Source organism: Heloderma suspectum, chromosome 2 (genome assembly GCF_057233095.1).
Source record: "Heloderma suspectum isolate Gila_16-S chromosome 2, 16-S_ref, whole genome shotgun sequence".
NCBI lineage: Eukaryota > Metazoa > Chordata > Lepidosauria > Squamata > Helodermatidae > Heloderma > Heloderma suspectum.
In genome coordinates this window covers 94564420-94586863 of record NC_139459.1, presented here as the reverse complement: position 1 = coordinate 94586863, position 22444 = coordinate 94564420, and the positions used below count along the sequence as shown (strand labels likewise).

Sequence of the window (22444 nt, the reverse complement as noted above, 5' to 3'; positions counted from 1 at the left end):
CAGGCTAGCTTAGGCGGCACAGGGCAAGCCACATGGAACACAGCTCTCTCCACCAGCAGTATGCTGTCACCTCCCAGCATTTGCCACCTGAGGCGACTGCCTCACTCTGCCTAATGGTAGGGCTGGCCCTGCTTAGGAGAGGCATTTCAACCTTTAGAATAGAGAGGAAAACTGCACAAAGCCAGGAAATTACCAAATGATTAGTAGTTGGGGGAAAGGTGGCATGGCCATTTGGGGAAGGGCTGGATTGGGACCCCAAGAGAGTTGGATTTGGGCTGAGGTTCTGCACCCCTGCTGTAAGGAGTGATCCCTTGCCCCAGGAAGGGCCGTCCACAGTTGCTGCACGATCACCTCTTTCACCTTGCAAGCCTCCTAGCAGGAGCTAACAGGGCTATAGAAAGGGGGCAGGGGGTGGCAAAATTATGGTGGCAACCCACACGACCGGCAGGCCTCTTTCCACAAAGAGCCCATTTTTGGCAGCATCCATATGGTGAACGTACCATGTGCATTCCAGTAGTTTGATTTTAAAGCCCTTACGGCTGCTTCCCGCGTTACAAAATGTCCGTATGGAAAGCCATTCCACACCGGAATTCCCATGAAGCTTACATAGTGCTCGACGAGCGCACATGTCATTTCTCACTTGATGGACTTCTCACGGACATGTGCTGGGAAGCTACAGCTAGGCATAAACATCCCTGGCGTGGGTACTTGGGAGCAGAACACTCAGCAGGCCCAGCTTCGTGCCTGGTATAACTGGCCACTTGCCAGGGTCCACACGCCTTGGCGGGGCCCACTGGAACTGTTGCCTTGCCTGGTCCCAACCCCAGCACCCCTGCCACTTGGGCCGCCAGCTGTGACATCCCTGCAGCCAACAGCCACCTCCTCCTCACTCGCCAGCTTTCCCAACAACAGTGGCCCATTACACACTGTGGCCTCGTAAGCCTGCTTGTGAGCATGTGCGAGGGGGACACTGGTGGCTGCCCCCTCCCTTCCCCATAGCGCTGGCTCTCCAGCAGGCTCACCCGACAGCAGTGGCTCAGTCACAGCATCTGCTTCCCCCTGACAAGTGCTACAGGGAGGGGCCAAGACAACTGTTCGCCCCCTCCTCATGCCGCCCATGGCCAGACTTACCCAGTAGTCCATTCCAGAGCCACCGACGCTGGGTAAGGCTTCTCGTGAGTTGCGTGAAAGGGAGGTGGGAGGCTGGCTGCTGCCCCACCCTTCCCTGTAGAGCTTGCAAGCGAGCCTGCTTGCCAGAGGGAAATGGCGGCCTGTTACAGAACTCGTGAGCCAGCAGTGCTACGAGGAGGGAATGGGGGAGCACGTGTTCACGTGCAGTCTTGCCTAGGGCGATGTAATGCCACTGGATAAGCCTGCTCATGAACACGCACGAGAACAGGGGCCCAAGTGACAGCAGGTGCTGGGCGGAGGGAGCTGGTCAGTTCTGGAGTGCCCACCAAGAGCAACTTGCCCAGGGCCCCCGCAAAAGCTGGAGCCGGGCCTGACACTCAGGGGAAAGGACGACTGTTACATGTAACAAACTACATATGGGGTCTGAGTCAATTTTACACAGAAGCGACATCTGTGCATAATACGCTGTTCACATGTGAAGCGACACTTAGCAGATCTGACTTCTTCAACAACTTTTAAAGGTGTGAGAAAATTAACGAATGCCTTTCAGCGTACCGAGCAAGGTGAAGTACCGCCTCCACAATGTTAGACCCATCTTTAGCACTTGTTTCACAGAATAACGCACTGTACGCCTAGGAGAGAAACAAAAACAGCTTACAGATACGTTCGTGGAAGATTTTCTTCAGATAAACTAATTAAAAGATTGAAGAACAACTGTGAATCAGCTAACCTACTACAGGAGATAGTTCACGAGACATAATGGTGTGTATACTGGGTACAATTGTTTCTGTATGCTTTATTGTACCCACCTGCCATGAAGACTGCCAACCCATTGGCCAACACCCAACCATAAAATCAGCAGCAATTCTCAAACCAAGCACCTGTCAGGTGCCCCTCAATGCCAGTGTTTTTAAGGTGGATTACAACCCTGATACTTTATGACCGGGATGCTATTGTTTTATCAAATTCACCCAATCCTAACTTCATTTCATCTGGTCCTTCTTGATTGTGAGCTATGGGATCTATGGCTCTTACCATGGCCAGCTTTTCTCCATAGCTTATGGGTACACATTTCTGTCCTTGTTCAGAAACAACCTGGCGAAGATCCGCTTTGTTCCCTACCATCATGATTGGGATGTTTTCGTGTGTTGCATCCTGCAAGGAGTATAAAGGGTTTTGGTTTTTTTACTTGATAACCTTGATATTGGAGCTTAGGGTATGAAGGTGAGAAGTAAGAATTTAAATATCCGCATTTCTTCTATCAAAACACACCCTGGCAAAGGTCAATGGGACCTCCCTCACATGAGAACATACGTTTGTTTGTTTATTTATTTATCTTATATCCTGCCCTTTTTCCATCTGAAGGAGCCCAAGGCGGCATACATAATCATCCTCCTCTCCATTTTATCCTCACAACAACTCTGTGACATACGTTGGGCTGAGAGTCGGTGACTGGCCCAAAGTCACCCAGTGAGCTTCCATGGCTGAGTGGGGGCTAGAACCTGGATCTCCCAACTCTCAGTCCAACACTCTAACCACCACACCACACTGGCTTTCCCATTAAGGTTAAGTCAGTTAGAGTCTGCACTCATACTGATAAAATATTACTGAATAATATAACACACTGAAATGGAATCATGTTGTCTGATTATGGCATTCAAAAACAAAGGAGGCTCCCTAGAAAAGGGACTTGATTAATACTACTCCAAGCCAGAATTTTGTTTGGCCTTTATTAATGGAAAGTACTGCTCATCTAGCATTGGCCAAGTCAAAACATGGACTGGCTATTTACGCCAGAGAAATAAACGTATTTCCCACAATGTATGGTGATTCAGAGCAATGCCGTCCCGCACAACATGGTCATTTCCCTCCCGTGAACCAGGCACCAAATCCCTTCTGGAATCTTCCATTATGGGGCATTGGTGATAGCTGTTGCTGTTTCAGCACAGGATTGGGCGTCAACTCTCCGGAGTAGGTACACCGGATATAAGTGGGATACACTGTAAATCTTTGGCACACTGACTTGTAAGTTTCAGATCATTACAATTCTTACCGCAATCATATCCACCCATTCTCGGACATTCAGGAAACTTTTCTCACAGGTAACGTCATATAGCAGAAGCACCCCATCTGCTCTTCTGAAGTATGATTTAGCAATACTTCGAAATCTATTAAAAAAAAGTTAAGTTAAAAAGCCACTCAAGGACATCTATTTCTTATTTCTTTTTCCTCAGTCTAATCTAAAGGCAAATTCAGCAGACCAGACCCAGAGATCTGAATCCATTCATTATGGAGGCAGGAGAAAGACTGGCTCTCGAGAGATCATGGGAGGTGCCTCCTAGTCCAGCCCCTGGACGAGACTTTCTTCTAAGAAAAGAACCTAGTGGACAGAGAGAGCACAGTACCCCATGGTCTGTACTACTAGACGGCGATAACCTAGTATAGTATTCACAAAACAAAACATCCATTGAGAACCATTCAATCTTTTTACTTCAAAAAGCTAATTTACTTCAAAAAAAATTACTTCAAAAAGCTAATTTACTTCAAAAAGCTAATTATTTTAGCTAAAAATAATTAAAATGTGGACAGTATAGGCTGCAACAATTGAGTTGTTTGCAATTGGGTGTTACTGCAACAGTAATATTACAGTAATGGTAATATTCAAATGTTTTCACTCACTCTTGGCAATCCAGGATTAAAGCCAGTGCCTTGACTGGCTAATGTGCCAGTGTGACCCTAGAATGGCATACACAAGGGTCTGAAGGGGAAAGATAAGTTTGTGCAGAGCACATATGCAGCACCACAGCTATTACGAAAGATTGCTAAGGTGGTGGTGGTAGTGGGGTAACTATGCCCCCCCCCTTAGGCTGGTGTCATTAAGGGGCCCAATCCTGAGACCTCTGTTACTGTGCGTCCTCATTCACACCACCCACTAGAACTTGTGCATACACCTGTGTAATTGTCAGGAGTGCCCCTGCCGCCTTCTGAAATCCTCAAGCAGCCAGACTCAACACGCAGACAGAAGGGCTCTTGTCCAAGGCTTTATTTCCATTCAACCTAGTGACGTTTACAGATGCTAATTGCCTGAGACTAAGTGGAAACTCAAAGGATGGTATCTTCAGTGGTGGTTCTGAGACTCAAGGCAATGATGGGGAGCGGATGGGGAGACTGAATGGAGGCTGCTCTTCCCTGAACAAAGGACCATCAAAACAGTCAGGGAGACTCTGGAATGTTGTGGTAAAAATCCCTCATTCTGCAATTAGAATCTGTTATGCAGCTCTGAAAAATCCATATATGTCCACATATTCCACACAAATTGGTTCAAAACACATTTCCAGCCAAAATTCTAGTCACCCTAAACATTGTTTCTATTGCCTTAGCAAAGATCTAATTTTAGTGCAGTGTGGCTGTTGGGGTGTCTTCCCCAGGGCCATAGGTTATGTCAGGTCTCCCCCTCCAAGAGCAAAGAGAGAGGTCTGCCCTCAGCCCTTGGAACGTCACTCATAGCTGCCACAAAACCTCTGCAGCCAGCGCTTTTCAGACATCATCGGAACTCAAACTTCAGCAAGGCGAGAAAGGAGTCGTGTCAGCGGCACACCAGCAGAGGCAACGGGTACTCAGGATCCACAGCCCTCCATGTCCCCAGATGCAACCCCAAACCAGCACCAGTTCTACACCAACCTTGGGGCTGTGTAGATTAATTCCTGCCCACTGAAACAAACAGGAGGGAATTTGTTTGAAAAAGGAAAAACAAATCAAACATGCCACTCCTCCCTTCCGCCCTGCTGGCAAAAGCCCAGCATGGCCTTGGATTTGGCAGCTTTTTCGCTCTTTGACCTCCCTTGTGCCCTTATGGCTACTATCCTATATGCATTTACCAGGGAGTAAGTCCCACTGAACTCAGTGGAGCTGACTTCTAAGTAGATAGGCATAAGACGGCACTGAAAATGTTTTTTAAATTGCTCATTGCACAAATTTCTTGTTATTTTCATTTCCAAAAGAAAAATCAGACACTGCTCACCTCTCTTGTCCTGCCGTGTCCCATAGTTGTAGCACCGTCGGTTCCCCATCAACAATGAGCCTCTTCATTTGAAAGTCAACCCCTTTGAGAAATTTACAAAATCCATTAAAATCATTTGATGGGGTGGACGATTAGGATCTGGGACCTGGCTGTATAATAAAACTAATGAAGATAATCAGGGTTAGAGATAGAAGGCAGAGGAATCTCTGACTGAGAACCTGGCGGTCCATTTGGTAAAGGTTTTTGCATATTAAGACACAAGAAAATGTACAACCATATAAATTACTGGGAATATTATGTAAGCGTATGTTAAATAACAGAACTAAATGTTTAAAGCAGGGGTGGGCAATGTAAGGCCCCCGCCACCCTCATGCCAAAAAAGAAGTTTAAAAAATGTGTTTTTTTTTCAAGTGTCCGGAACACTACTGATAAGGTCAAACCTAGCTTGTTTGTAAGCTAAATTTGACACTTTCAGAGCTCTGTAGCGGCTACGGAGTCCTAAAAGGGTCAAATTAGATTGCAAACAAGTTAGATTTGACCTTTCTGGATCTCTGCAGTGCTCTGGATGCCATTTTTTCATTAAAAACACATTGCCATTCATTTTTCAGGAGAATGCAGCCTGTGCAGACGGGGGTCCAGGGGTCAAAAATGCCCCTTCTGAAGTTGCCACCCCTGGTTTAAAGAATTAAAATGGAGCGGGGGGGGGGGGAACTGCTGCAGTGTGTATCTTTGGTTGTAAGCTCTAGTAATATAATTCATACTTAAATGAAAATATGGTCATGTTGTGATTACGATATTTCACAAAAGATCTTCACCTATTATTAAAATGCCATCATTTCTTTAAAAATCCCTCCTTTAAAAGAAAAAAAATTAATTACAAAATCCATTAGTATTTTAAGATGGTATGCATCACAAAATGCATTGCCGATCCAATTATAAGTGAATAATAGCATGGTACTTTCAGCAAAGTTAATTTAAGGTGTTTTACCCATGCACTTACTGGGTGACAGGAATGTAGCATTCCAACTGTGACTTCAGATTAGATACTCCATTAATAAATTGCAAATGTGTTTCATCTTTGCACAGATAAGATTCTTTATCAAAACCATGTGCACAGGATACAGGTAGCTGAGTAAAATAAACCCCACATACCTATTGCATCGGTTATGAAAAGCACAGGTGTGAATATAAACGGGGGCTTTCCTTTCACAACACAGACAACCAGACTGCAGAGAGCGGAAAAGGGATTATACAGCTGGGTGGTGCAGAACCTCTTTCAGGCCAAGGGCCAAATGCATTTTCAGAGAAGCTCTCGGGGGCCGCATTCCAGTAGTGGGTCAGAGAAAAGGCAAAAGGGACGGGGCTAAAAATACCAGCATATTTTACCTTAAAACTCTTACTGACAGTAACTAAGCTTTAGGAGAGGCATTTCAACTTTTTAGAAAGGGGGGGGAAGGAGCACAAAAGTTGGGATGCCACCAGATGATCAGTGGTTGGAGAAAAGGGGATGGGGCCAGAGGAAGGGGCATGGCCTTCTGGAGAATCCTGGAGGGCCAGATTGGGATCACCGGAGGACCAGATTTGGCCCGTAGGCCTGAGGTTCTGCACCCCTGATTATCACTCCTGTTCCTGCTTCTTGTTCTTAAGTCTTGTGATAGCGAGCTAATGCCAAACTACCACGAAACTTTGTTCTCCAAGACCATCCCAGCTACGATGGCTACATCTTGAACTACCACAGCTATCCCTGCACTGTGTGTGTGTGTGGGGGGGGGGGGTGAGGGGCCCAAGGGGCATATTTTCCCTTCGCAATCAGGCATCCACTGTATTGCATTTGTCTTGGACAGGGGAAGGCTGGATTTGAGTCCTTTGTCAGCCATAAAGCTCAACAGGTGGTTTTGGGTAAGTCATTCCCCACCCCTCAGCTTAACGTTCCTCACAGGATTTCTTTGAGGGCAAAATGTGTGTAAACCCACATATGCTGCTTGGTGGAAGGGCAGGTTACAAAAGACAGGCAGGCAGGCTATTGGGAGTAGATGACATCCACGGTTGCCTATATTTAATGGGAAAAGCTGCAATTTATACATGTTAATCCTTCAGAACTGATACAGTATCACTCCTGAAATCTGGGGCTGCCAAGACAACTGCCAACAGCCTAGAAAAAAAGAGTACCTAGGGTTGCGCTGGTGTTCCCTCGAAATTCATTTTTGCAAAGTCTCATAAGGAAGCTAGATTTTCCAACCGCTGCATCCCCAGCAAGAACTATCTTGTAAGCCTTCTCTGAGCTGGGGTACCTGGAGTTGCAGTCTGTGGAGTCCAACTAAATAGAACACACACATACAAGACTGACATTGTTACAAGCATATTAAGTACATCCAATGGTATCGTTACTAAGCCATGTTTGTAATCCTAAAGGATGCCAAGATTAAGTCTGAAACACCGGGGAAACAAAGTGCAGCACCACATATACATTAATGGGATCTGAACTGCTTCTGATGATGTCCTCAGGTTGCAGTGGGTAGCTCAATAGAAAAGTTTACTCAGTGTACAAGCAGACAGCAGTGAAAAAGGCAAATTCCACGTCACTGATTATTAGAAAGGGACTGAAAATAAAAAGGGCAATATAGTAATGCCTTTATATCAGGGACAGGGAACCTATAGCCCTCCAAATGTTGGACTCCCAACATCCGGAGTGCCAAATGTTCCCCAGCCCTGCTTTATATACACCTTACAGCACAGTAGCATTTAAAATCCTGTTCAGAGTTTTGGTTACCCCATCTCAAGAAGGATCTCACAGAACTGGGAAAGGCAGAAAAAATAGCAACCAAAAAGATTGTGAGGGTTGGAGAACCGTTCCAGAAGGAAAGGCTAAAGTTCTGGGGGGCTTTTTGTATTAGGAAAAAAAAAATGACAGGGAGGGGGGGTATTATGGTAATATATAGCTATGAACGGCTTGGAGAAATTAGATTTTTTCTTTCTTTCATAATGCTAGAACTTAGAATCATCCAACAAAATTGATTAGTAGTAGGACAAATAAATGAAAATACTTCTTCACTGTGAGCTAAAACCATCACTGTGTCCGGACTACCACTTGTACAAGCAGAGTTACCCTTCCCCTCCCCACCTCCCCCAAATGTGCTCCAGAGGTTCCAGCGGGTTGGGGGGACATTTGGGGGGACACGAGGGGCTGCAGGAGAGAGGGGGAATTCGATCTGCCAGCAGCGTCTGTCCACTGGCATTGGATACAACCCACTATGTATATTAGTGCATGGAATTTGCTGTTAAAAGATGTGGTATTGGCCACTACCTTAAATGCCTTTAAAACATGATTCGTAAAGGATGGGGTTTATCAGTGGCTCTTAGCCAAGATAGCTATATGCAATCTCCAGGTCCAGAGGTCATGTGCCTCTGAAGACAAGCTGCTAGAGCATAAGCAGCGTACGACTGCTGCTGCCTTCATCCCCTGCTTGTGGGCTTCCCAGAAACATTTTTCTGGCCACCACTGGAAAAGGGACTAGATGGACCCTTGGTTTGATCCAGTAGGGCACTTTATATGTTCTAAAGTATGATCACAATTAAAAAAAAAAAAAGTGCAAAGACACTAATAAAAAGAAGCCTAAATTCATTGCGGGTGGGTGGGTTGGGGTGTCATCTTAAGTTCTTAATTTTCTTAATGCTGTTCTTTTTCACTCCGAAGAACTGACAGAGATTCTTCACATTCAAGAATTTAAAAATTCAGAATAAGCGGGGCAAGTGTAATGTGTCTAACAATTATAGTTAAATATCCATCATGTTTTATGAGAACAATGCACAGGTTATGACAAAGACCCAGAACTAATAGCATATTACATATAATCCTGTGGTAGACTGTCACCTATGGCCTAGACAGAAAGAATTACACGATTATTTCCACATGTAGAGCTTTGGACTTGTGGTTCTCAAACAGCTGCCCCTCATGCCACACGGCACACATCTTTTGGAATGGGGGCTAGGGGGATAAAAGTTCACAAGATGGTGCACGGAGAGGGGAAATCTTCCGTTAACGTAGAAAAAAGTTCAAAGATTGCACTGGGCATGTCCACATCCTTGGATGTGCCTAGGGAAATTCCTTGGATCCCAGCCAATATAGCTTTCAGCTGAAATACTCTAGATCTGAGTCACCAATACAGTGCCTGTGGGCACCAATGCACCCACTGAGTCCTCCTGACCCTCCTGAATTTATTCTTAAATTAAGAGGATTTTTTCCAGGTGCCTGGCTCACAGCCACTAACTTCCTTAATGTCCTTTCCCCAGAATGCCTCTGGCCCCATGTGGACCCAGAGACATTCTTAGGGAATGAAGATAGTGGGTGGCTGCAGGCCAGTTGCTTCATTTTCCATTGTGCCAGGCTGTCTGCTAAAATTTCTCCAAAAAAGGAGGAGGGGAGGGAGAAAAGGAAAGGGTGAGTGGTTCTTGTATGCTTAAGAACATAAGAACAGAAGAAGAGCCATGCTGGATCAGACCAAGCATCCATCTAGTCCACCATTCTGTTCACACAGTGCCAACCAGCTGTTGACCAGGAATCCACAAGTAGGGCATGAGCATAGCAGCACCCTCTCACCCATGTTCCCCAGCAGCTGGTGTACATAGGCTCACTGCCTCTGCTACTGGAGGTAGCACATAGCCATCAAGACTAGTAGCCATTGATAGCCTTCTCCTCCAGGAATTTGTCCAACCCCCTTTTAAAGCCATCCAAATTGGTAGCTATCACTACATCCTGTGGTAACAAATTCCATACTCTAGGAATTCCATACTCTGCGCTGTGTGAAGAAGTACTTCCTTTTACCTGTCCTGAATCTCCCACCAATCAGCTTCATAGGGTGACTCCGGGTTCTAGTATTTTGAGAGTGGGAGAAAAACGTCTCCCTATCCACATTCTCCACACCACGCATAATTTTGTACACCTCTACCATGTCTCCCCTTACCCTCCTTTTTTCCAAGCTACACAATCCCAGCTGTTGTAACCTTCCCTCATAGGGGAGATGCTCCAGCCCCTTGATCATTTTAGTTGCCCTTTTCTGCACCTTTTTTCCCAGCTCTACAATATCTTTTTTTAGGTGTGGTGACAGAACTGGACACAGTACTCCAACTGTGGTTGCGCTATAGATTTGTATACGGGCAGTATGATATTGGCAGTTTTGTTCTCAATTCCTTTTTCTAATTATGCCTGACAGGGAGTTTGCCTTTTTTACAGCAGCCATACATTGGGTTGACATCTTCACTGAGCTGTCCACCACAGCCCCAAGATCTCTTTCCTGGTTGTAGCACAGGTGTGTGGTTCCTGTGTGGTTTGGAGGTGATCTTCCTATTCATTCAGAGAAATAAATTGGGTGGAATAAAGTACCTTAAGAAGTGATTTGGAGACACTAGCTTGCATTTCTGTGAAATGGGTGGGCAATTAGAGCAGAAAACTGTGGGTTCAAATGTTTTGGATTCTGAGGCTCACACCTCAGCCTTGTACTCATGTCCTTGAAAAAGTTACTTGTCTTTTAACCTCAACAGTTTGTCTTTCTGTGAAATGGGTGTTTTGTGACTGGCTGTGTGCTTATTGGCAGCTATTTTGTGAATGGGCACCCACCCATGGTGGCCATTTTGTGACAGTACCCATGACATTTTCTCAAAGTATCAAATGTGCCCACTGGTGCAAAAAAGGTGGGGAACCTATGTTCTAAACTGAATACCTGTGGAGAGATGACAGGGATACATTTCCTTGTGGATGCTCCAGAACTGCTTCGACTGACTGGCTGGGTAGGTTTCCAGTCCAAAACTGTACTGTCTTCATCGGGACTATAGACCTCTTCATCTCGGATATCTGGCACCTTCACAAACAAGCACTGTTACCAGTTTCCATAATAAACCCAAATCAGTCTTTTGCCTTAGACTGGGGAGGGGTTGAGGGTGAAGGCTCATCAAAACACAGCCATAAAATATTAGCAGAGCAGGGAGAGTGGCAAGGAATGTTTAGAATGAAATAAAGGGCAGGTAGATGCCTGGGTCACTTCGTAACAAGTGCCCTTGGGAACATCCTGCCACCCCCAAATTTGCCATATTTGTTAGTACTAATTGCCAAATGGAAATGCCACATGGGAAAAACAAAAGCAACCTTGTAAGTTTAAACGAAAACCAGGCTAATCAAATTCAGCAGCAACATCCAGCATTTGAAGCTCTTGTTGGAAAACTTATAAACAGGGAGAAAAATTTGAATAGGACAGATCAAAGTTGACAAGTTTCTTGAGTACCTCTGAAAGCCAAGATCGGTTCATCAATGTTTAGCTAAACCTAATGCCAGGCATTATGGTGAACTTCAGATACTGGATACAAGGAAGAGCTGAAAGGCCTGAATCCTGTTCTCTGATTTGCAGATCACTGTAGCCCCCATCATGCATTATATATGTGAAGAGGGGTCCATGCAAAGACGGGGCTGTGCTGCTGGCCCTGCCCCTGGCATCACAAGGCTCCCCACCCCGACTCCCCGGGGTTCCAGTTGTGTAGAAGCCTACTGCGTAGAACTCTATGTGCACAGACTTCCCTGTTCAGATCTCCATGCTCAAATTGTGGATGTTGGATGGGGGGTGGGCCAAGGAGCTGCATGATGGCGGGCAGGGAGAGCCAACAGTGGAGTTCCACCTCTGCTTCTATGTTTGCAGCCCCTTTTATGCAGATAACTCAAGAGGAGGGCACCTTGAATAGATGACCAACTGCTACGTCCATCTTTATTATTTTATAATGGTAGAACACAGCAGCTCCCCAGACTTCGGAATGTAGCCTGATTCATATTTCAAGAATTGCTGTAGAGCAAAGGCGGAGAAATCTGCCCCGCTTGGCCTACCCATCTTGGATGCGAAGGCCTCCCGTGAAAGGAGGTCTCCTGCAAAGGCCTCCCCGAAATCCCTCCTGTTCCCCAAAGCCACAGCCCTCAGTGGAGGGAGAGGAGTGGGAGCACGGCTTGTCATGGCGGTGGCGTGGTTAGGAGCCAGTTTCATTCTACCACTGCCTTCCCTCGAGACGGTGGTTCAGCCTGCTTCGCCCCTTCCTCAGAAAAGGAGAGGGGGGAGTGAAGCCGGCTCACTGGAGAGCTCCTGCTTCAAGGAGTTCCTGGCACCTTGAAGCAGTGCTTCCCTGAACTTCACTTGCCCCTTGCCTCTCCTGTCGAGAAAGGCAAGGGCTGAGCAACGCTGACTCAGAATGGGGGCGAGGGGGGGTGTTTGAGTGTAAGAGAGAAGGAGAGTGACTGCGTGTGTGTGTGTGGGGGGGCAAATGTCAGCAATGGCTCTGCCCACTGATGTTCCAGCCTGGGCCAATTCAGTCCTCAGGCTGCAAAAGATTCTCCACCCTCGCCATAAATGGTTATCTTTCTCTCATACGTGGACTTTACAGATCACTCTTTGAGGATGTGAAGGCAGCAGTCCCCCCACCCCACCCAAGCAGTCTCTTCTCCACCCGACTATTTCTGGCTGATATGAAAAATTCAGTTTTGCTCTACAGGCAGCAAAAAGTAATTTTGCCTCTGAACACTTTTTAAAAGGTGTTAAGTCTGGAGCTTACGTCTGTATCAGAAGCATCGCCCGTAAGGCTTTCCTGCAGACACCGCGACCTCTGAGAAATCCTTGGATGCTTGGATTCCACTTCTGAATCGTATTCATTTGAGTCTCTCAAGGTAGACAAGCCGCTGTCAAAGCAGCTTTCAGGCAGGCTGTCAACCTCGCAGTTTATCCTCTGCATTGGATCGCAAAGTGCCAGAGAATCACAGTCTTCATCCACGTACGATGAATGAGGTGACCTGGTTGGAACAAATGGAGAAACAACACTCTGTAGCCTCAATTGCCAATGCCAAAGTTACTAGTCTACAGACAAGGAAAGCTCCAGAGGAAAAACATTTTATGCGATTCTTTCTTCCTTTCCAGAACAGCCCAGTTGCGGCTCCTGTTTCCACTTCCCACACTCATTACAACCCCCGCCCACACACACACATACCTACCTCAATTCAGGGCACTGTTCTTGGCTTCCCTCCCTTTGCTGCCTTGAAATCTTGAAGACCATGCTGCTGGTATCACCACCACCACCTCCTTTTCCTTCCCACTTTGCCCTTAGTTCCAATGCCTGTTATACATAGGCACACCAGCAATTCTATTATTTCCCTGTCTTCTTGATTCCTTGAAGTATTTAGAGGTTGCACTTAGCTATCCCCAGAAGCAGTTATGAACAATATGGCCACCCCTCTTTCACACAGGGAAATATACGAAGTGTGTGTTGGGAAGGACCCATCATCGTCATCATCTTTATATCATCATCGTCATCATCATTTAATTAATTGATATTCTACTTACCATCTCTAAAGAGATAACTAAGCAGTTTACAGAGTCAGAGATCATAATATATCATAATGAAGACAAAACTCATCAGTTAAAATGTCTAAAATATTTAAAACCAAAGCTAAAAGCACAATAACTAATAAACAAACTAACTAGGCAGTACAGTCGTTAAGGGAAAGTTTGGGTAAAGAGACAGGTCTAACATATTTCTGATGAAAGCAGTTTTATTACTGAAATTTGGGGCGTTTAGGGCACAGAGAGGTCTGCTGAGCCTAATTTATTATGATAAACAGCTCGTATGAATTCAAGGCCTAATGCACACAGTTAATCACCTTCTGAGCTTAAATGATTATACCTGAACTCCCTGAGGGACAGTACTATGGTAACATCAAAGACAGCACAACAGTAAATCACTGGAGGCTTAATTGATGTTCAGTCTATCCACCAATATGAAAATGCAGTCCTTCAAATTCTGTACCTAATGTGGAGCGATGTGTATAAGTTTTAATGAAAAGGTGCATTCAGGAAACAAGTCCTGCATTATCTCCACTCTGAACCTTGTAGAAAATTTGTATTCCTTGAAGTTGTCTTCTGAAATTAGGGAAACCTTTGCAGCGCCAATCCTAAGTTTGCAGAACTATTCCTGGAGGTAGAAATACCAGACTCCCATTCAAGAACAGTTAGAAATGTTAGCTTTGTTTCTCACTGGGACAAAATCTAATATAGTTGTTCCCACCAGTCAGTTGGCAGAAGAATGACCCTTGTTGCTTGATGATCATTAACTCCACTAGAAAGCAGCATGGGGTAAGTGGCCAATCAATGCATTAAAAATGTGAGTTTATGCTCTTTCCATCCCCAGAAAGTCATTAAGTGTTCTCAGTTCTCTTGGATTAAAGCAAGGCAAGTTACAAACATTAGTGGCTCTTCTTTTTCCCCAGAACTGATACAGAGGGAAGAAGCTTAAGTCTGACTTCATCACCACTGTTGTGCTTTTCTAGCAATGCAAGCCTATACCGTACTGCACTTTTTTCTAGCAATCCAAGCCTATACCGTACTGCACTTTTTTTAGAAATCCAAGCCTATACCATACTGCACCTTTTTCTAGAAATCCAAGCCTATACGGTACGGCACTTTTTTCTAGAAATTCAAGCCTATACAGTTCTGCACTTTTTTTTTCTTTTTAGACACTTAAGAAATAACAGTATTGTAATCCTAAATACAGTTGCTTGGACTCAAGTCCCATCCATTTTAGCTGAACATTTTTACACGACGTTATATGGATCGTGGCTGAAAATCTATCCTTTATTTTTCAAATCCTACAGTTTAAACAAGATCAGTTCTACCTGTCGTATCGTGGATTTTGGGGAGACTGGCCACCACTGCATTTGGGACTGCTCCTGGAGAGTGTGTTCCCTGAGGAAATGTTTGTTAGACGCTGAAAAACACACATGTGAAAAACACACATGCTTTAGTACACCATGGGACAAGCTGGCTTACAACATTCCCTTTATTTAACAAACACAATTCTTTGTTCCAGAATGTTTATATATCTTTATATTATTTTTGAATGTCTCTGAACTGCATAACAGAACAGCAAAAAGCCTTTTCCTGTTGTCTACTTGGGGGTGGGAGATGTAAATGAAACATTTCCTTTATTCAGTACTTCCAAAATTTTGGACTTCATCATCATCACCACCACCACCATCTCTATACCACCCAATAGCTGAAGCTCTCTGGGTAGTTCACAAATGTAATTGTACACACACACACACACACGAAAATATATATATATGCTTTTTCAATTACATTTGTGTATATATATCGAGAGCCAGTGTGGTGTAGTGATTAGAGTGTTGGACTGAGAGTTGGTAGATCTTGGTTCTAGATCCCATTCGGCCATGAAGCTCACTGGGTGACTTGGGCCAGTCACCGACTGTCAGCCCAACCAACCTCACAGGGTTGTTGTGAGGATAAAATGGAGAGGAGGGGGACCAGTGAGCTGCCTTGAGTTCCTTGCAAAAGAAAAAGATGGGATATAGATGTAATAATAATAAAATAATTATTATTATATGTATTTTTTTCATTTTTTTAAGAGAGAGAGAGAGAGATTCAGCACATACAGAACCCAAAATCTACTCTCAGGCTGCAATACCAAACCCACTTAGTAGGGAGTATTTTCCACTGAGCTTAGTGGGACTTTCTTCTGAATAAACACGCATATGATTGCCCTGCCAGGCTGCAATCGTATGTAAACGTACCTGGGAGTAAACCCCATTAAACACAGTGAGACTTACTTCCAAGTAAACAAACACAGGATTGTGCTGCCAGTTACTTTGGCACAAACCCCAAAGGACTATATTATTTCAATTACTCTAATTTATGGCCTATATTGGTATAACCAAGAGCAAATATTTATGCATTACACAATTCTTTAAATATATTGGTTACACAAAGTTAGTACCTACCAGCGATCTGTTGTATATGCTCCAGCTATTCTCTAATGCACTTCTTAAGCCATCGTTGCTGTCATGAAGTTTCCTGTTAGCTGACCTAAGGAATAAGCCAGGAGGAACAGAATTATTCACATTCAAGTCAGGTATAGCATAAGCAGGCAGTATGAAACTCAGCAGAAAAAAGGGAATTTAAAGACGTTCCCTTGCTTTCAATGAACTCCAGGGAAGATGGCATGATGGTTCAGTATAAATCTGCTTATCAGGAATGGTAAGAAATAATATTAATAGTGGGATACTCTGGAAAACCCATTGCACCAGCTAACGCTAGTGGTGTTGCATTTGAGGACCCTTATGCTAGCACAACCTAATTTACGTGAGCACCCGTATCACATCAGATACTGCCCAATACAAGGTGTCAACCAGTTACCATTTTTTTAAAAAAAATTACAGCTCCAGCAGGTTTTGAGTTGAAGGAAAGAGTGCATGAGAAAGGCACTGAGGAACTGAGAGGCTTCAGAGGACATTAACAGACGCTAGATACCATCTCTGTGGAGTCATATACCGGTACTAACAGAAAAATCCTTAATACCATTTCATATGTTCTACACTTAATTGGAGTCATTGTCAAACACTTCAATGTTGTTGTTTTAAAAAGTCATTTAATTCAAGTGTGTTTCCCCCAAAGTTTTTTGTTGTTGTTGTTTTTTCCTCAAGAGCAGCATAGTTATACGTATAACCAAGGATTTTTAGTCTTTTTTTATTTTTGCTTGGAGTGGTTAAACAATTTTGCCATGGCACTGGAATATTTTCCTGTGACTAAGGCTGACTTCTCTGCACATACAACAGCATGGGCCAGTTCACATAATTCCCACAATTTGCTGGGACACACACTGCCTGAGAGCTTTCCAGTAAGCAACCTCCAACTGACCCAATCAGAGACTGTCAGCTTGATGTGTGAAATCGGACTGATGGGTTGTTTATGGGCTAAAAACCCAGCCATTAACTGAACAATAAACAGCTGGCTAACTGCTTGGCTGTTTAGCCCCTAAACAACCCATTGATCGAGGTTCACACATCACACTGACAACTTCCAATCAGAAACTGTTTACAGTAAACAGAAGCAGCTTGCAGGCAGCACACGGCCCTGTGACTCGTCGTCATGCCATCCAAACCGGGACAGTGAGGTGGGATGAGATATTAAAGTCCAGAGATGGGAGAATGGATTATATAACATTACAGATTGCAGGTGGGGAAGGATCACATTTTGGAATGCTCCCCTGGATTTAAAAAAATGCTTTGATATCCAAAAATGGATACAGCAAAACAGGGCTGAGCTACAGCCTAGTTTTTTGTTTTACTTTGCATTGATTGAAGATTGTACATGGGAAAGGAATCAAAATAGCATGCCCCTTCTGCAGTGTGAACTGATACAGTTTACTTTTTCTCTTCAAGATTCATCCACCTCATGCTGTTCCATGTAGTAGATCAGGCCCTTGCTGGGACATGCAAGATTATATAACCGATAGGTACATGGAAGCAGTGGTGCAGTGGAGCCGGGGCTCAGAGTGATGCCGCACTGGCACTCTTTGATTAGCAGGGATGCTGATGTCATCTGCCATCCCCCTCAGACCTCCCTGTTCCCTTTGAGCTCAGTTGCAATCCTTACAGTATCTGAGGGAAAATGAGTTTCCCCAGCAACAATATATTGTTTCCTGTTATGATGTAAATTATTTTGGGGTGGCTTGGTCTTGAATGCGGAATTAAGACCCATTAGCTTTGCAAAAGACCTTTTTCTGATGGAGATAAAAACTGCTAGAACTGGTTCGTTGATGTGGATCAACACAGATGCCTGCAACTTTGGACTGTTCTGCGGGGCATATGGGGACTGTCATGATGAGCTTCAAAATTTACCGTTACACCATTGGGTGGAAGTAATGTGAACAAAGACTACTTTGTTACAACGTGAGGCACTTTGGGCCCCATCTTGTGGGAATGCAGCATACAAAACAAACAAATGAATCAGGTCTGATGGATACTTGGGGAGACTTAAAAGAACAACTGACTGTAAAATTTACACAGATGTAAACAAACAGCCTTCAATAATGTAGCCCAACAGCTTAATCATCTGCCCATGATACTTCATATCCCAGATTGACTGACTGAAATATACATTAGGATGCCAGAGAAACATTTCACTGCAACCCAAAATGTCTAGGGGGGTTTCACTTATTTTACCCAAGATGCGCAAGTTTTAAATATTAAAGTTCATAAACTTAAAAAAATGAATTATTTAGCAGCTTACTGTAGTATCTCTATCTGCCTTTCCAGACTATCTCTGTCTTCAGTATACTCTCTGATCATGTCTAGGTCTCTACAAAGAGAAATTAACATAATTACTTTCCCTTATAGACAACAATATACATAAATAATTCAATAACCAATATTTTACAAATACAACCACTCTTACCTTTCTGAATTCAGACTCTGATCTGCAATATCACTTTTCAAGGTATCTAATTCACTCTGAAGATAAGCTATATTTGTCTGTGCTTCCATAAGATCTTTTTTAAGTTTCTGGTTTTCCTAAATTAATAAACCAAGGAAGTTAAAATTATTCATCAATAACAATGATAAAATAATAAAAAATGTTTATTCAGGAAGACATTAAATAAAATATTAACAATTCCCATTGAAAGGATGTTAACTATGAAACAGTAATATGGAAACATATGATCTACCATGTCACCCGTTTAACATCTGTGTGCGCTAAAAAGCCAGTCTACATATTATAGCCACTCAAGGAAACTGCTACAGACACCATCTCTATGGTGGCTTTCCAGACTGTAGGCATAATGTGTCATGCAACTCACACATGGATCGCCTCCAGCCACTGCCAGAGGTTCCTGTGTCTGGTAGTGGCGGCGGCTGCAGCATAGAGACCCTTCATGCAATGAAAGGTGATCTACATGGTAAATAGCAATACACAGTTTGGCTTACAATGTGAAGAAATAACTACAGAGAAGTTATTTTAGCCATATGGCTAGTATAAACAAAACTGAACTTGGGGAACTGTTTGTTAAGGAACTAGGTGGGGACAATAGATGGGAGTTCTGGAACGTGGTTACTGATTACTATCAGGAATCTTTCCACATTATACCAGTTGGTGTCTCCTAAAAGCTATGCTTCCTCATCAGTTCAAACCTAATGACCCTGGGTTCCTGCATAAACGCTTTCTTAAGCAACTGCATACAGTGGCAAAGTTGTGTACAGCACATAATTGGGAGTCTCCAAAGCAAACACAGCAGTGGATTGCTACAATTTGGGAGACTATGATCATGTAGAAGCTCACTAAACAACTGCAGAAAGCAAGGAATCCTAATTTAAGAAAAATATATTATGGCACCATGGTTTCCATTTATTTTCTATGTGGAAACCCTTCAAGCTTCTGATCAAATTTGAAACAAGTACAGGTGCCTGTCTTTTTTCTGGCACACGCAGACACACACACACACACACACACACACACACCTTATTTATGCTACAGAATGTATATATCAAGTCTTTCCTTAGAAGGTGAGCTTCTTTTTAGCCTGTTTTACTCTAGTTGTTCCACAAGCATATCCATGATGTACTAAGGACTATAATCAATGAGCTTCTTTATTTCTTTAGCAATCTTGTTATATTATTATATGTGTTCTTTGTTGCTACTTGTATTTTTAACTTTATTTCAAAACAGAAGAGGTTAAGGAACTGGGTCTAAAGGGCAGAACTGGTTAAAGGTATTTCCAGCGACAGAATAAGAGTACATTCTCCCTACCATGAACACTATAATCCTATACCTGTACATTAAATTTGATCTCAGGTTATCTCCATTGCTAATGTGTGAAAATGACACCTAAGCAGGTACAAATACACAATATACCCAACTTAAACCATATAATTTCTTCTCTCTCTGAAGTGCCAGTCATCCTTTCAGGCAACCTTGACCATTTTCAAGAAAATGCCATCATCCAGCAAACAATTTAAATATGGTAGGGAGAAAAGGCACTAGTTATGTCGAAGCAGACAGAGGGAATTACTACCCAGAGAAGGCAAGTTATACAAAGTTCATACCAAGGTCAGATCATGGATCCTGGTCTTTAGAGCTGCCAAATCTTCTTTGTGATTAATGTTTCTAGATTGTTCTTCGAGCTGAAACAGTAAAGAAACTGTGATTGCTACAATGAAAACCCTTTGACTGGCTCATTGGGCTGGTTCGCATGATCAAGCAACCTACCATGGCTTAAATAAGCCACGGTGGCCTGTGGCATGGGCAGCCATTTTGAATATTCAAGCTGTGTCTTTCGTGTCATCCAAACCCAGCAAGGGTGGACTGTTGGCATGATTAGCAAATTAGCCGTAACCCTAAAACAGGCCATGGGTTCAATCAAACGTTGCCTGGCACGCACCGCAACCCACCGTGGCTGCAGTGATCATGCAAACCTGGTCATTAGCATACATGAAGATGGGAAAGGGATCAGGCCATCTGTGAAAGTACAGTGTTTTTTTGTTTGCTTGCTATAAACTTCTTGAGTACAGCCTTGAAAATAAGACTTCAAAAGTTAGCATCCCATACACAAAAAATCACTAGCCTGCTTACATACCCCTACCAATGTTAGCCATTCATGGCATGCCAATAACCTGAGAGACAAAGAACCAAGTGTTCTCCCATTCACACAAAAAAGGTTTCCCTACTGAAGATTCTCCTCAGTCCGTGCCATGGTAGTCACTTCCAGGGATGTGAATAACCAAATAGAAAACAGCATCTAGAAGACTCCCAAGGTCAATGTGTTGAGCACTTATGAAAGCAACACAGTGGTGCATTCAGGACAGGAATTTGGGGCAAGAGTCCAGGGCTCCACTCAACAGAAAGAGGGCCCCCAAAATACTGCAAGGTTGACTTACCACATTGTGAAGAACGTAAAGTAATACACATTACCCAGTGGTGTAATGGTATATTTTGAAGTGCGGGTGCTCATCATGCCAGTCCCCATAGCCACGCCCCCAAAGAGAGTCCAAACATTCATGCAGCTGTGTTGATCCATATCAACAAACCAGTTCGAGCAATTTTCGTCTCCTCAAGGAGCAGGTCTTTTGTAAAAGTAATGGGTCTTAATTGCCCATCCAAGGCCAAGCCACCTCAAAATACTTCGTGTTACAAGAGGGAGCAATATATTGTTGCTGGAAAAAATTATTTCTCCCCACCTATTCTGAGGATTGCAGCAAAGCTGAGGGAACAGGGAAGTCTGGAGGTGGGATGAGGCAATGACATCAGCACCCCCAGCTAAAAAAAAAAGGTGCCAATATTGAGTCACTGTAAGCCCTAGCTTCACTTTAACACTGACATTACCATTTAAAGAGTATAGGTCCCCATAAGACTATTAAGTCCAGGGGTAATTCATGTTGCCATCCAAACAGAAAGGCCTCCATAAGACCAGTAAGTCTGGTGTCTAAAACTACCTACCTGCACCACTGAAGCAACTGGCCATTGGTTCCATCCTTCCTGAGGTAGCACTACCTTACAATGCTGCAGGAAACTATTCCGTCATCTCACACACTCAAAACTTGCAATCCAAACAATTTTCCAGCCAGCTGAATTTTACAACATTCTCTGAAGCATGATACATTTTTCATTACTTGGAAGTTGGCAAAATGTTATCAGAGGATCATGCCCTAATGTATTAGGGTACTTCCAGACCCTAGCACTAAAACTCAAAGGGCTATTCTGTCTTTTCTTCCTTAACAGTTTTTTTTCCAGTAAGAAAAAAAGGTAGAAGAAGCCATGGGAAAACACTGAACAGCTGCAAATGGAAGACAATGCTGCCTGGACCTCTCCATAAAATTCTGTGAATAAGGCAGTGCCGTTGCACAATAAAAGCCTCATCTGGAAACGCCCTCAGTCACAAACCTCCAGTCACAAAATCAGCGCTACGTACCATTTTGAGTTTTTTTATTGTCACCTGGAGATCACCAACTTCCGCTTCATACTGGCGCTTGAGATCATTCAGAGCTTCTTCTGCTTTCCGCTTCTCCTACAACATTTCACATTTTTGTGAAATTATAAAATGGCAGACTTCGACAGTTCACCTTGCCCTCTCACGTAGAAGGGACACAGGTCTCCGAAGGAGAGCATAACGCAAAAAATGGAGGCCAACTTTAAAAGCATTTGTGTGTGGATATGCACATATGGCACCTGTACAGGATTGTTTATGGTACATGTTACACTATCATCACCACCCAGGAAGAGACCTAAAGCAGGGAAACTCCATTACGGACTAGCACACGAAGTACCACCTGACTGTGTCATAAGTCAGGCTGAGTAATAACAGTATACACTGTTACCATTAAAATTTATACTTCAGTACTATCCCACAAAGTAAATATCACAGCAGCCTAGCATTTACATTTGGGGTGTCATACTTTTTACAAATATGTGAATGAAGAATAGAGCA

General features: G+C 43.7%; 1 protein-coding gene across 1 annotated transcript in view; it reads right to left on the bottom strand.

Moving 5' to 3' along the window:
* RASEF (RAS and EF-hand domain containing) overlaps positions 1 to 22444 on the bottom strand; it is a 53821-nt gene that overhangs the window by 7914 nt on the left and 23463 nt on the right. The window contains exons 4-16 of the mRNA XM_084834234.1: positions 21929 to 22024; positions 20067 to 20144; positions 18421 to 18536; positions 18256 to 18324; positions 15966 to 16050; positions 14844 to 14935; positions 12734 to 12968; positions 10870 to 11007; positions 7322 to 7469; positions 5153 to 5234; positions 3185 to 3299; positions 2167 to 2286; positions 1687 to 1763 (exon numbers count right to left, since the gene is read on the bottom strand). Coding sequence (XP_084690360.1) covers positions 1687 to 1763; positions 2167 to 2286; positions 3185 to 3299; positions 5153 to 5234; positions 7322 to 7469; positions 10870 to 11007; positions 12734 to 12968; positions 14844 to 14935; positions 15966 to 16050; positions 18256 to 18324; positions 18421 to 18536; positions 20067 to 20144; positions 21929 to 22024 — 1451 coding nt within the window. The remainder of the gene's footprint in view (positions 1 to 1686; positions 1764 to 2166; positions 2287 to 3184; positions 3300 to 5152; positions 5235 to 7321; positions 7470 to 10869; positions 11008 to 12733; positions 12969 to 14843; positions 14936 to 15965; positions 16051 to 18255; positions 18325 to 18420; positions 18537 to 20066; positions 20145 to 21928; positions 22025 to 22444) is intronic.